This window comes from Oculina patagonica, chromosome 3 (assembly GCF_052425735.1).
Source record: "Oculina patagonica isolate OP01 chromosome 3, crgOcupat, whole genome shotgun sequence".
Lineage (NCBI taxonomy): Eukaryota > Metazoa > Cnidaria > Anthozoa > Scleractinia > Oculinidae > Oculina > Oculina patagonica.
This window is the reverse complement of record NC_135760.1, coordinates 29,782,492-29,797,993: the sequence shown is the minus strand read 5'-3', so window position 1 is coordinate 29,797,993 and position 15,502 is coordinate 29,782,492. Positions and strand designations below refer to the sequence as shown.

At 38.1% G+C, this 15,502-nt stretch overlaps 1 protein-coding gene across 1 annotated transcript in view; it reads left to right on the top strand.

The window, feature by feature from the left end:
- Position 1: 1 nt before the first annotated feature.
- The window catches only part of LOC144647461 (mediator of RNA polymerase II transcription subunit 23-like), a 34,541-nt gene continuing 19,040 nt past the window's right edge, over positions 2-15,502 (top strand). The window contains exons 1-15 of the mRNA XM_078507265.1: positions 2-127; positions 2,410-2,441; positions 2,613-2,703; positions 3,553-3,677; positions 4,697-4,808; positions 5,452-5,550; positions 5,828-5,890; positions 6,171-6,212; positions 6,755-6,824; positions 7,876-7,988; positions 8,728-8,823; positions 9,218-9,418; positions 10,722-10,808; positions 11,512-11,568; positions 12,277-12,360. Of these exons, the coding sequence (XP_078363391.1) occupies positions 80-127; positions 2,410-2,441; positions 2,613-2,703; positions 3,553-3,677; positions 4,697-4,808; positions 5,452-5,550; positions 5,828-5,890; positions 6,171-6,212; positions 6,755-6,824; positions 7,876-7,988; positions 8,728-8,823; positions 9,218-9,418; positions 10,722-10,808; positions 11,512-11,568; positions 12,277-12,360 (1,320 nt within the window). The 5' untranslated portion in view covers positions 2-79. The remainder of the gene's footprint in view (positions 128-2,409; positions 2,442-2,612; positions 2,704-3,552; positions 3,678-4,696; positions 4,809-5,451; positions 5,551-5,827; positions 5,891-6,170; positions 6,213-6,754; positions 6,825-7,875; positions 7,989-8,727; positions 8,824-9,217; positions 9,419-10,721; positions 10,809-11,511; positions 11,569-12,276; positions 12,361-15,502) is intronic.

Here is a 15,502-nt window from a genome sequence, read left to right as displayed (position 1 = left end):
CGCGCGGCTTGGGTGACTGGGTACGATATGTTTCGAACATGGCGGATAAATACTGTCTGACTGAGTGAAAGCAAAACACATGGAAAATCACAAGGCTAAACTACGGCACATTTTGGAAGATGCGCTGGTATGAGAATCCTTTAGTTTTTTTCTCCATATGCGGTAGTTTGGTGCTACTGTTAGTGTAGTTCTGTATAACTTTCCGTAGCTTGTACGGTTCGAGCTTTCGCTTCTCTGGTCGATTTTCTGTCAAAAGCTTCTGTCTATTTTTGCGCGCGGAAATTCGACGCATAATGTGTCCCGCAACTCCATTTCTGGGTAACTTTTTCACTGAAAGCTGCTTTTATTTTGATTAATTTTGAAGTTCCGACTCAGATTTCTCAGATGGTGGATAAAATGTCTATTAATTAAGCTTTATGGTTGACAATCAAGACAAAGTTGGTCAAAGTTGGCTAAAATACAGTTCAGGGCCACTTATTTGCATTTCATTGAATAAGAAGAGCATCTATTGTGTTGTTTTGTTCAACCAAGTGTTCCAAAACATTTATATGAGGTGGGTGAAAGTGGCCCTGAATTCTGACAGTAGTTGCTCCAGACCCAGGGGGTACTCCGGGATCAAAGTGACGGGGATGATCGAATGGAGGCCTCGGACCCAAAATCCCTAGGTCTCCCGACATACCCAAAATCCCTGGACCAAAACGCCCAATCCCTGTCAACCCCTACCAGGCCGCGCCGGCACTTTTGTACCCAAAAATCCCCTATTTATCAGTCACCCAAAATACCTGCCAAATTCTCCTACCCAAAATCCCGGAATCGAATTTCGACCCCAAAAATCCTTCGCACTCCCCGTCACTTTCCCGGAGTACCCCCCGGGGCTCCAGACAAGCAAGGCCAACAAAATTAGCAATAGATGAAAAAACATGACAAAATAACAACTGTAAACAATGCAAATGGTGATTTCCTGTTGAAAACAAATAACATTAATAGCTACAACAAAAATAAGCATAATAGGATCAGTCAATAAAAATGAAAAATTTTGGGTGGCAAATGGTACATGCTATGCATCAGTCAATTCATGCCCACCCCTCCCTCCTCAATAGTGGGCAATTTTCCCATAATGGCCATCCTGGGGGTCAGGCATTAGCCCTCCACCCTGGGGCATTTGACCATCTCGCTTTTTTCATGTCACAGTATTGCCACTTCTTTAATGACAATGGTGGTATCAATTTATTGATAAATACCATAAGTTTCTTACCTAAGACATCTACATAGAACATAAATGGGATGCTAGACCTGAAAAATTATCAATTTTTTTCAATATTTAAAAGAAATACGATGTAGCTAGGACTTATTTTGGCTTTAAAATTTTGGTAAAAGTAAGACAAAAGACAAGGAAAATAAACATTATTTTTTGAACCGCTACCCCGGGGTATTAGAGCAGCTAGTTGTCCCCAGTAGTGGGGCATTTACCTGTTAGTTTAATTCCTAGGGGTCATCCTGCGGGGGGAAGGGGGGCATGGGCACCGCTGAAATTGGTAAAGGTAAAACCTGCTGTCAAGCCAAATGGCTCATTCGGCCAGAGCGTATCCCTGGTTTCCATCTGTAGCATTAAGCCGCTAGGAGTGTTTCTAATCCCTCCTGCGACAGGGTTACCCCCCAGCAGTAAATATGCTGGTACCCATTTATACACCTGGGTGGAGAGGGGCACTATGGAAGTAAGGTGTCTTGTCTAAGAACACAATGCAGTGCCCCGGTCATGGCTCAAACCAGTCGGGGGAACAAGTGCCAGTTGATGGTGACATCACTTCTCCGAGAAGTGGCTGAGCCCACAGTTTTTGTCCCAGAAGTTGCTAAGCAACATGACATATTTATAGGAGTGACGGCTTTCAGAGTACTCGTGAGCACTTGCGCTAGTTTTTGATTGGATGAAGTAATTCGGAAATCCTGGGAAATCCTTTGAGTGCTTCAACGAAGATTTGCCAAACCTGGAACTTATTCCCTCGACTGAATCCCACACCGCTCTCTGGTGTACTAACCATTAGGCCACCACGCCTCCCGCTGGAATTGACTGATGCATAATTTAAGACTTTGAGCTCTAAATGGCAAGATTTCTTGACAAAACCTTTTTTAGCTCAGGCTTGCAAAAGAAATCCAGACTATGGGAAGGTATAATAATTATAAAAAAATGATTGAAACAGCTTTACCTGTGAAATTTGGCCAAAAGGACCATTTGCCACCCTTAACATTGATGTCAATTTTAAGTTGTTCACATTGGATAATACCTGTAATTGGACACCCATGTGATTGTGCTCTTATTATGTAACTAATAAGCAGGTGGGGTGAACATTTTTCAGGACAGTGTTATAGACATACAATCATACATTCAATTATTACTTTCCATTTTTTCAGGGAATTGAAGCAATTGAAACTGCATTCTGTGGGTAGGAGATGCTTCTTTGTCATTTTTTTCTTTATAAATTGAAGGAAGTAGAGATTAAACCATGTAATTTTTTTTAAACCTATTTAATATATATGCAAATGGACCTTGGAAATACAATCTATGCACATGAAAATCAATCTCATCTCAAGAGGTGTTTTATCTTTATTTTAAGAATGATAGTTCACAATGAAGGTGATGAAGATCAAGATATTAAGGAACTTTTCCAAAATGTTTTTAAGCCTTTCTGGGCTGCTGTGCCTGTGGTAAGTGATTAATGACATGCACAGTACACAAATAACTTTATATCAAGTGGACAGTGTTAACTTGAGTTTTGGACAGAAAAAGTCCTGAATGCTCTGCTTCTTAATAATATTTTACAGGGGTCTTGTAGGTAGACTTACGTGCAAGATAGTCTGTTTGGTCAGAAAAGCCCCCCTGAGTGCTCGAGGATAGTCCCCCCCAGGGCGGGAGGGAGGGTTGAGAAACGACTGAACCAATCAAAAGAACAAAATGAAATGATCATGTTACAGGTCACGAAAGCCGGCCAGACACATCACGGTGCCCTGGGGCTAGTTAACTTATTCTATAGGAATATGACTTCCAGATGTTTGAGCATGTTAAATGCTGCCCTTAGCGCCTTGCCAATTCTATGCTCCTACATCTACATCCGTACCTCCATCCTTGTCAATAACACTGCCAGAGCTAAAGTTAATGGGTTTCGCTTGGCAAGATGTTGTGCGGAAAGCCCAATGTTGAGCTCGCTGGCGAGCTGTTGTCAATGGCCTATGCTCAAACCCCCCCCCAAAAAAAAAAAAAACAACACACACCTGGAGCGATGGGCCTAAGTAAGTAAGTATAGGAATATGAACCATTATCATAGTACCAAATTGATAATCTGGTTTGGCGGCTTTTCATTTTTGAAATACTGTATAATTATTGTAACATCTTATTTTCAGTAACATGCCCATAACTTGGTCTCCTTTCCGTAAATTTCATACATGGCAACAAAATAATATTACCATTGTTCATATGTAAATTATGTAGCTCATCTTATTTTGGGCTTGTTCCCAGTTCTGAATAATTTAGTTACACATTGGGTATTTGTACTGTAGGAAGCAAGAGAACAACTTATTCTTGACTTTGTCACATTCATCTACAATGAAAACAACCCCAGAAGAATAGACATTGCCTTTGGTTTGCTTGGAAGTTTAGTTGAAAGTTCATTGGTTCCTGCCAGGTATTTGAAATACTTCTTTATTTGAACATTATTGGTACCTGAGTGTGTTCAAAAAAGGGTTGAGCAACAAAATTAATGTTGCAACAACAAAATGTTTAAACGGAATAGAGCCTGGCTCTATTCCATTATTCCATTCAAGAATGTTCAACATGTTGAATGGCATATTTCAACATAAAATATGATACACTGTTCAACATGTGTTGAACAGCAGTTGCAACATTATTTTTTTGTTTAATAAATGTTGAACCATGCATCATTGGCTTAAGGGCCAGGGTTTAGGAGGATCCTGGGGTATGCCCCTGGGGAATTTTCTCAGATAAAGACCCTTGAAATGCTTCCCCCTTCATGACCACTTTCTCATTATTTTTTGTGTATATAACAGAGAATAAGCCAATTTTCACTCATGACTCAGTTGGCTGATGTCACACCTATGCAATATCTAATGTTACAATACACTTAAGATGTTCTAAATGATTTTATAAAAAACTAGCAAATAAAAAATTATGGTATATTGCAATTTCGCTTATAGACCATGATCAGGTATGTTGCCCTTGAAAAAGAAACTTATTCCGAATTTTGACCTAAAAATACCCTACATTGCAGGTTTTGGACTTCCTTTAGACTGTCCACAATTTTATTTTTAATTGGTTAGAGTTCTTGTAGTCAAATATAATTAATATTTGTTAGGCACGCCAGGTATCACGCAGTTCCTTAATTTTTAATAAAGGAAATATATGTAGCTACTTCTCATCTGTAATAAGCACTTGCCTGGGAATTTTTAAGAAAATTTGATAAATGTAAGAAGTACTTGTCTGACTACCCCTGATGCTTCCTTATATACTTCTCTCATTCACAATATTATACAGTAAGTTACATAAAAAAAAAAGGGGGGGGGGGGGGTAAAAGATTTTTTTTTTGGGCACGGGGGGAAAGGGGGGGGCATAACCGGAATTTTACGGTATCCTTTTCCCTCTACTAACCAGCCATATTGACATTTTACAATGTACGTGTTTATGTAGGTTGGTGTGTGATGCTATTCTAAAGACACCTCATCTCAGTTTCCAGAAGGAATTAATGTGGTGTAAAACATTCCAGCTTCTCTTGAAGATCATTGGTGGTGTTGATTATAAGGTGAATGATGCTATGTACTAGGCTTACCGTATTTACTCGAATAAGCGCCGCCCCCGAATAAGCGCCGCCCTCGAATAAGCGCCGCATTTGTGGCAAAAAAGTTAATAGCGCCGCCCCCGAATAAGCGCCGCAGTCCCGATGCGGCGCTTATTCGAGGAATTAAAACAGCACTACAAAGCAACTCTAAAAAAACTTGGACATTTTTTCCCCATCAAAAACGATGTTTTGCAGTACAAAGTGATTGTTTTACCGCTCGTCCATTAGTTTTTCTATGCAACATTTGTACAATACGTATTCTGTAAATGTTGTGTAGGTATCCAACTTGCCAGGACAGCTAGCGCCACTTTTCTCTTCAGCAAGAGACGAATACTGACAATAAAAGACGCTACTGTAAAAGATTAACTCTTTGTAGCATCCAAATTTTAAATAATTAGCGCTGCCCTCAAATAAGCGCCCCCTCGAATAAGCGCCGCAATTGAGGCGCGAAAATTAAATGCGCCGCGGCGCTTATTCGAGTAAATACGGTATGCAAACTTGCCTTGGCCCAATGACTTGACTGTTTCCTAAATAGAAGCCTAAGTATGCGTGATCATGAAGTAGAATACTGTTATGAAAATCCTAACTTCACTTCATTATATTACAGAGTTGTCGTGACATTTTAAGTTTGGTGTTTCAAATATTCCACACTATACCAATTGTTCCTGATGCTGCATTCACTGATCGTATACAGGCCTGTTTTAAGGTACGTGATTTACTACATAGTGTTTGTTATAGAGAAATCAGTTACTTCTTTATCATAGATCAATGACAATAATAATTATTGTGATAAAACCAATTATTATTATTTTATTGTGCAGATGGAATAAATTTTGTTATTTGCAGGTGCTTTTAGTAATAATTACTTCATGGTCTTGCAGTCATTCTGCAACTTGCACTATTATACCTGTCCAGTTCAGGAGACTTTTTTTCCCTACAGTATAGTTTCTGTTCTACAACATGTATCTGGTTACTGGTTTCAGGTTGTACGTTACATTCTAGACAGGAATGCTTGCCTATTGCCAGCCTACTTCGTTATAAATGAGGTATTAAATCATCTTAAATTTGTCAATAAAGAGCTTCTCAGAGTACATCTACTTGAATGTATAAAAATGCTTATTGATTAAGTGTGAGGGTGAAAAGTATTACAAATATACCACCTTAATCGAGCTTGATTTTGTAAAATTTTGTGAAAAGTTGTGAAAATGTATTGGTAAATAAATAATGTCTACGTACCTCAAACATGTTACAAAGATGAGGTGTAAGTGAATTTTTGTGCAGCTTATGATATAGTTAAAGGTACTATCATTGTGCGTTAATTTGCAGATTTACAAAAATTTTCCTGAGGGAAAGGTCAAGCCTCATTGGGTATGTAGATGTACTCAGCAAGGGTACAAAAGGCAGATGTCTAATCTAGACCCAGGGAAATACACATGCACCCTGAAAACAACTAACCAATCAAATAAGAGTCAAGTTTCCTGAGTGGCAGAGAAGTAGTGCAGAGAGGGTGTTCACATTTTGTGCCATCCCATCTATTCCTTTACAGTGTCACTACCTAACATTTTTATTCAGCATACAAATATTACAAATATTAAATAAAACTACAGCTGTACCAAAACACCAAAACGTTAAGCTTCAAAATGCAATTGAACAGAAAAAGGTATATACTACCTGAGATGGTAAAACTGAGACCTGATCATCTGAGATGTAAAACCAAAGTCATTCAGTGCCAAGTACCTGTTACTCTTTTCCAGCTAATGAAAACTAGATGTCTTGTAAATTATGCTATTTTCTCAAATGAATAATTAATGTCTTGTGGTAAAGTATTGACCTCAATGGAGATAACTTGTAACCAAGTTAAGCGGAGATTTACTAAACAGTGTTGACACTATTGGTGGTTCCTTTGTTAGGCTATTGCCAAGCTTCTTTCAGATTTTATGGAGACATTCAGGCCTCTTGCCCGCATGGTGTCTGTAATTGGTAAGTACACCCTTAAACAACTGCAGGGCCCTGGGTTGACAAAGGCAACGAAAGAGCAAAGTGTACGTCTTACCTAAGATTACAACACAAGGACCCTGATTAGGGCACTACTCATAAGGTTATGGTACATATATGTATAAAATATTACCGTGTATCATCAGGCATGATAGTTTGAGTGCAGACGAACCAGTAGGAGGAGTAATTTGTTGAGTGTATTCATCCTGGAAGAGAATGTTATTGGTAATTTACATGCAGTAATCTACAAGACCCATAGACTACATGCAGTGCCCCTTTTTTTAGTCCATCAAGCTAAGTGTAAAGCAAAAAAAAAAATGCAAAAAAATAGAGGGAGCGACAAGATGCACATCTCACCCCCCGATTTTGGGAGGCCATTTTCCTTCCTTATTTCTACTTCTTGCTCAATGGGCTAAGTAAAAAGCAACTAGGGTCCTAGCCTGCGAATACAGCCCCCTCTCATTCGCTTCTGCAACGAAGAGCGAAATGCGTTTGGCTCTTCGTTGCGGGAGCAAATGAGAGGCAGCTGTATTCACAGGCTACTGGGTCCAGAGTGATTATTACTGTCACTCAAAGTCAGGTTGTTTGATTACAGCTTTTCTCACGGCTACTCTTAGGTGGATGTTCACCATGTTTCTTGGCAAGATTTGGGGGTCCCTGAACTTTCAATTAGGCCTAAGGTGCGACCCTTTTAGGAGGGCCTGGGTCAACATTTAGGCATGGACGGTGTATTCCAATATTTTGAGTGCAAATCTATTTAAAGATTTCACATTTTCTCAAAATAACTCTCAATCCAAGTTTAGTCCTCCCTAAAAAGTGATTTTCCTATTTGGCTAAAAGCTGGACAATAACTTTAAAAAATATCCAAAACTGTGGCATGACTTTGTGATAAATATTATAGTTGAAGCACGAGTCATGTCTTTGATATCCATGACATTGTTCTTGATTTGATTAATACCGGTATATGTAATATACCATACTTAGTCTAATAATCAAAGAATCATTAAATTATGCTTTTGTACTCCATTCACCACAGGTCGCCCATCCCTTCTTCCTGTGATTGGTCATCCTGGCTCTTCCATAAGTGTGTGGAAACTAGATCCTCACACACTTAGTTTCCCTCTAAAAGGACTTCTGCCATACGACAAGGTATGTTAAGATAACAAACTAGTGGTAGTTTCTTTTCAACAAAGCCCTTAGCTCCCAAAACCCTCAAAAAACCCTCAAATTATTCCAACAGATAACTATACATTTTTCATTATGTTACATGTAATACTGAGAATCTGGTGATAGACCACTACACTACATATAAGTTAATAATATTATTGTCTCTGTGGTCTTGTCTGTTTGAAGATGTATTTAAATAAATGAGCAAACAATCAATGTTGTAGTTCTTGTATGTAATTATAATTTCTCTTTTTCGAGAGTTCCATGGCTATGTTGTGGTTTAAATTTATCTTTGGTTTAAAATTTTTCAAACCAGTTTGATTTTTATATCCTTTTGTTTCAGATTATGATAATGAATAGGAGACAATGAAAAATAAAAATCAAACTGGTTTGAAAAATTTTAAACCAAAGATAAATTTAAACCACAACAGCTACATCAAAGTCACTCTCATGACTTTAGAGTGACCTTGAAGCCCTACATTTACCTTCCTTGGAAATGGGCAAGGAGAATTTGATTTGAATTTCAGTACACAGTAAGGCTAATCTTTTTGCCAGGCCTTTAAATTCACTGCTCAAAACTTTAAAATTTATTGATTGATCCCGTGGTCAGAATATAAATAATAATCAACAATAAAGTTATTTAGAAAATGTTCTGGTGGTAAAGTGTCTCCTTTTGGTTCACAATTTTGTTGTCTGACATTTTGTTGTCTTACACTTGCAGGATTTGTTGGAACCTCAGACTAAACTGTTACAGTATGTTATTGCCCAGCCATATTCCCGTGATGTTATCTGTACCATGTTGGGACTCAACAAACAGGTTCCTACTCCATAATTTATTATATTTGTGCATGTAGTCATATTGAGGATATTATAAATAGTAATAGTGATTTTCACTGAAGTTTCAACATTAAGATTTACATTTGCTTTGGTTTTGCATCTCTACACTTATTGATTGGTTTAAGAACTCCTGCCACTTGCTCAACCAATCAGAACCAAAGCCAATCATGACTCACTCACACAGGCTCTCCCACGCTGCATGCCAGATACACAAAATTGTATTTGCTTGTTTACCTTCATACATGTAATACTGAATGCAACTTGTACATCAGGTAATAAATTACAGCTGTTATCAGACAACATTTTGAAATTGTTATACTTGTACAGGTATGTTAATTCACTTATTGAATGGTTGTTTCATCTCCTTTTTCCAGCAAAAGCAAAGATGTCCAGCTTTAGAAGAGCTCTTAGTTGACCTGATAGTTGTAGCCATGGAAAGGTCAGAGGAGAATGAAGCGAGCATTAGTGAGACAGGATGTCAGCTGCTGTGGCATCATTTGTCGAGCCACCTTATTTTCTTTGTGCTTTTTCAGTTTGCAAGCTTTCCACACATGGTCTTATCCCTCTACACAAAGGTACACTGCTTATTCATTTCCATAACGGATATTGTTCACCCAGAAACTGTTTAATGGTAGAGTGTAGTCCGTTATTGCTAAGTCCATAGAACAGAGAACTATTTAGGTTAGAATGGGGCATGATACTTCAAATAAGCATAATGTTATTTCCTCATCAAAATTGCGGGCATCAGATGTGGATGGATAATCTTTATTTAAAACACGGTCAAATTCATCAGCTCACAATACAACAATCTAATTATAATATATATACAAGAAAGAGGGGAAATATAAAAATATATGTACAAAAATAAAAAGCTGCTTTCCATGAATGCCGTGCCCTAGAGTACTCGTTCAATTAGTTTTTTAAATTGCCCAAGGGACTCTGCTTGTCTTACGTTAATAGGAAGACTGTTCCACAAGATGGCGCCACTGTACGTAAAGCTGTTTTTGTAATAGTTAGTGCGCGGTAATGGAACATTGAGTTTGTTTTCAGAGTCCCTTAGGTTGTACGCGGTTTCTCGTTTTTCAAATTTAGATGATAGGTAGTCTGGAGCCAACCCGTGCAGAGATCTGTAAACCATCGTGGCTTTTTGAATTTGCTGCTGGCGAGCTAGATTTTTCCATCCTAGAATTTCAAATAAATCACCAGCGTGCGCGTCATAGTTTGAGAAGGTCAAAACACGGGCTGCTCTATTCTGTAGCTTTTGTAGCTTGTTTTGCAAAGTAATCCCACAGTTTCCCCAAACAGTACTGCAGTAGTCGAAATGCGGTTGTATTAAAGCTCTGTATATTAGGTGTAAGGTTGCTTGAGGGACCAGGTGCCTTACTCGTTTTAAGGCCCCAATCCCAGAAGCAATTTTCTTTGTTAGTTTCTCGATATGACTACTCCAATCAAGTCTGTCGTCGATGATCACTCCAAGTGATTTTGCAGACTTGACCTGGCTAACTTGAAAATCGTTTATTGCAACTTTCGGGGAACCTGTAAGATTACTAAGCCTCTGCCTAGATCCAATAAGTATAAACTCGGTTTTAGTCATATTTAGAGTAAGTTTGTTTGTCAATATTCCTATCTTCCTAAGTGAACTATACAGCCAAACAAGAGCAAGCCAAGGGTAGAATGGCGTCATTGGTAATATGCCACAAGAGGCTAGACAAATTATGGTGCATTATCCTAATCTCTTGACCCCCCCCCCCCCAGCATCTTCAAGCCAACAGAGCTCTCAAGACGTCAAGTTCCCAGCACTGCAAAATTCCCAAGCTTAAAATGTGAAATACTTATTAGCCATACATTTTTTTCTTTTTTCTTTCCTTTGATTAACAGTTAAGCGGAAGGAACCTTAAAAAAGGAAGGGATCATCTGATGTGGGTTTTACTGCAGTTTATCTCTGGAAGTATCCAGAAAAATCCTGTAAGTTAACTTAGGGTGTACAATGTACACTGTAGATGCAGCCTATAAATGTTAATGAATCACTGAATTATTATGATTAACATGCAGTCACCACTTTAAACTGAATTGCACTGTATTTTGCCAAAAAGGACTTAGATAGTCAATCCTCCGAAGTTGCGACCATCTTAGTCACCATGACGACTAGAATTTGGGAACTGGTGACTAAATTGTGGAGCAAGTCGCCAGCCTGGCGACCACAAGAAGACTGCTCCAGAGCTTGAGCAAATTTATCACCCAAACTGAAAAAATAATGCTCTGAACGTTATGGATTCATATAAAAAAATTAGTTGTTCTGGGGGGGGTCCTTTTTTTTCTTTAAACCCCCCCCCCCCAAAAAAAAACCACCCTAGACCTACTGGGGAAAAGGACCACAAAATTTATTCTCTTTGTTTCTTTCATTAAGTTTTTTTCCCAGGAAAAAATTGTGGTGAAGTTTCGTTTCATTCACGCTTTTTGGCACGTAGATTTACAATCTATATTTTGGCGACCAAAATTGCCCATGGCGAATTAACGTATTGTAAATACTTATTAGGTAGTCGCCAAGTGGTCACTAAGGAAAAAAGTTAACTTGGAGAGTTGGCAGTTTATTTTTTATTTACTAGTTATATTGTAGAAGTAGGTGTTATTTGGTTTTATTTCTTTATATTACATTTTTTTTTTATAGCTGAGTGATTTTCGGCCTGTAATGAAGCTCTTTGATTTGCTCTACCCAGAGAAACAGGTTGGTGATGGTGTGATAAAACTCAGTTGCTCACTCATAGTTGTAGTGTGTCGTATTCTGTTCATCTTAGGAAATACATTAAAATTTTTAAATTAGTCTGACTGCTGTAAAGATGACTTTGCTGAGTACAATTGACAATTATTATTCCATCAGCGTGCATTGGATATGAGTTTACTATATAAGTTGTCTAATGTATAATCATCTCGTCCAATGAAAAATCATTGCATTTTTTTCAACATTAAAAATAGCCATGCTAATTTTAGTTAGCAAAAAAAAAGACTGTAAGGCAACTTTTGTTGACCATGTTTGTTTGACATGTGTTTTAATGGCTGACATCCAGTGGCTGCTCAGCTATTAAAAACTATGGAAATACTTTATCCAATGCTCCAGGTTTTAACAATCAACATTTGTCAATTAATTATTAATTTTAGTATTCTGGACTAGTTTTTGCTTCAGTACAGTTTTGTTTTAAAAAGTCAGACAAGGGTCATCAATAGGCTGGCAAAACAATAACTGAACACTAAAAAAATTAAAAATTGATACTCAATAATTATTAGCTGTCGGAAATGTATTAAATTAAAGGAGCTCTCCTTGCACCTTATGCTGTGTACACCATTGTGAACTTTTTAATATTACCGGCTATATATTTTAACGATGTCAGGACTTAGGAACTTATTACCTAACTTTTTTTTTATTGTTCTGTTCTAGCCACTGCCCCTCCCTGACATCACTAAGGCTGATTCAGTTCACTCATTAGCTATGGCCTGCATCTGGGTTCACTTAGCAAAGAAGGTAAACTAAGCTTACAAGTTAAAATTAATTCCTTTGATTTTAAGGTGTTTTATGTATTGTCTAAAATATCTGCAAATGCTTTACTGCTCTCAATTTCCTTGTACTCTCTATATCTGCATTGCAACATTTTTAAGAGGATTCAATTTTACATGAATGACAACATTCTCTGCAGGCAAAAGTTTTCAAAAGAGTTTGTTTTCTATCTAAACAGAAAGTGAGTTTCTTTTAAAAAAAGGTTATGCTAAAGCCTATACGACAGATAGTATAACCTTAACCAGCCTGCTTTGGTTCAAGGTTATTAATGAAGATGAAGTTTTTAACATAACTCGAGCATGGGACAAAGAAAAATTCTGAGTCCCCGACGGGAATCGAACCCATGGCCTCCCAGATACCGGTTGGGCGCTCTAACCAACTGAGCTATGAGAGACTCGTTGTGAGCTGGGCCATTTTACTAGGTTGATAAGTGACACGCGTCCTGCATACTGCTAGGATCAGCAATGTCGAATTCATCATTTACCATCTTTATTATTTACAAGGTTATGAATAATTGAAGGCCTAAGCGCAAGAAACGCACTTTGTGTTTTGGCCAAATTTAAAAAATGTCACAAACAACTCCAAATTTCGCATGCAAGTTCGTTTACGTGTGCTTAACATTGATCTGTATTCAAATTCGCTGAATCTAGCTTCGTTTTTTAGAAATTACGTATGCAAAGAACAAAGGCGTTTTGCAAAGCTTACGTTCTCCACCGTCAGCCAGCAGCATGAGTTTTTTGATACATCGCGTGTAAATCTTTCCTTCTAGCGTTATTTAACTGTCCGGGGAGGTTGAAAAACGTGTCAGAGCCATGATTTTAGTTCCTATCCACCATTTTGAGGATTCGCTTTAAGAAAAGGACTGGACTGAACACATTGTGACGCGATGTCACCTGATAGGCGTCACGTGAGAGGAAAGAGAAAAAAAAAATGGCCGTTTGTTCCTGAAAATCATTTGAAGCCTTTGGTTAGTTTTAGCGTAAGTGCTGCTGCCAGGTGGTTGAAGGACATCATTAAGTCTGAATACCCGTAAGTTTACAGCATCGCTCGAAGAACTGAGTGATGTTTCTGCCTTTATTTTGTACAACAGCGCTGTTTAGCGCTTCGGAAAAAACGTTGCACAAACCGAGGTAGTTTTGAGCCTGGCGGCATAGAGAGTCTAAAACAAGAGGTTTCTTGCCGGGAACTTCGTCAACGCGAGTTTTGCAGGATCCGCTCGGGTGCTGCCGCGACAAAGTTGCCGAGAAGTGACCTGGTTTTAGACTTTAAAAAATTCTTTATATGTTCCCCAGGACACCTTCCCTTCGCAAAATATTTTCTGTGTCTCATTAAATATTCATCAATGAATCTATCGATTCGTGCGAACGAAAACCTCATAAGTTTATCTTGTTTTCGCGGGATTTTGTAGATGTGTGATGATGTAAGGAGTGGAGATAGAAGTGAGAGCAAGCCGGCGGCACTCAACTGAAAGCAAAACTAGTATAATGTGACAACACGAGCAAACGTATTCAATCAACAATCAGTCTTTATTTCACTTTCAGCTCGGCAAATTCAGTACAGCTAACGGTAACGGTAACAGAGTAGAATAGTCTTGCCCGAAACAACAAAAACTAGATAACTGCAAACAGACTGCAGAAAAAGCTAGCTGCAAGCAAACTGGCGTGAAAGCTTACTGCATTAAAAGCGCGATCTATAAAAGGTTGAGGCTGACTCTGATCCTAAACTTAACTTGAAACGGCTTAACTCCCTAATCCCTTGGGGTTAGTGTTAAACTTTTTTTTTTTTTTTTTTTTTTTTTTTTGCGTTAGGGCTAGGCTTTTGCGTTAGGGCTAAGTCTGTAACCCTAACCTGAAACTCTAATCCCGACCCTACGGCCTTGGGGTTACCTTTTGCGTTAGGGCTAGGACTGTAACCCTAAAAGTTTAGCTGACTTCATCGTCTTGAGAAACAAAAGCTTTTGTAAAAGAAAAGTCAAAAGACGCCGCGCAAGCAAAAACCTTGTCTTTTTGCATGTGTTATTTTTCGAAAACGAAGGAGAGACCAGAAAAATTAAATACAGGGCAGTGTTGAGCACACGTAAACGAACTTGCGTGCGAAATTTGGAGTTGTTTGTGAGAATTTTCAATTTGGCCAAAACACAAAGTGCGTTTCTTGCACTTACGCCTTCAATTAATGCACTCAGGAAGTGACAAGATAACTCAATAAAAAGAGGAAAAAAAAGCTGCACTTCTTTTGGGCCCCTTTTACTCCACTGAGCCTGGTAGCCTGTTCCAGGTATTGGTTAGTTGGGGAAACAAAAGAGTAGAGGACCGGGGATGGGGCGAGATTACAGGTGCTCTCTCATCTCCTCTCCTCTCCTCTGTTTTCTCGCCTTGCCCTTTTCAACCGGTTATTCTTTGCACTCCCTTCAATTGACAATATGCCTGGAACATGCTCCTTCCTTGCATGCATGGATTTAAGCCTTTGCCCGCGGTCTGTTTCGGGCGGTCTTATTCCTTAAGATAATGGAGCATACTGGACAAAGAAATTCACCCTTAATTTAGATTTTGCAGTCTTTAAAGATTAAAGAGTCATGAAAAGACTTGTTTTCCATTTTTTGACCTATAAGTTATTGTTTTTTTTTTTTTTTTTTTTTTTTTTTTTTTTTTTTTTTTTTTTTTTTTTGGTTTTTTCCCCCCTTTTCCCCCCCATTTTTTTTTATTATATATTTTTATTTTTTTGTTGTAAATATTTTTTGTAATGTTGGGAAATCTTACTGAACAGTAACCCATAAGGGTTGAAACGTGTAACTTCCTATGATTCGTATTATTCAAAGCGTTTGCACATTTGTGTCCATTAAGTTCCATATTTGGAAAAACACAAGAAAAAATTAACCAATCAAAATTGCAATACTTGGATTGAATTCACAGTGCGCGCTAGCTCACACTTGATTGTTTTACAAGCTTGTTGAATTAAGTTAAATTTGGTTAAATTCTCCTGCTTTATGTTTATTTATTATGAATTTCTTCCTTTAATTAGTTTCTGTGACTAATTTTTGGTGTCCGCGTCGGAATTTAAGTAACTCACCACAAAACTGAAAATGTTGTTGCATGTGTCATTACATGTATAA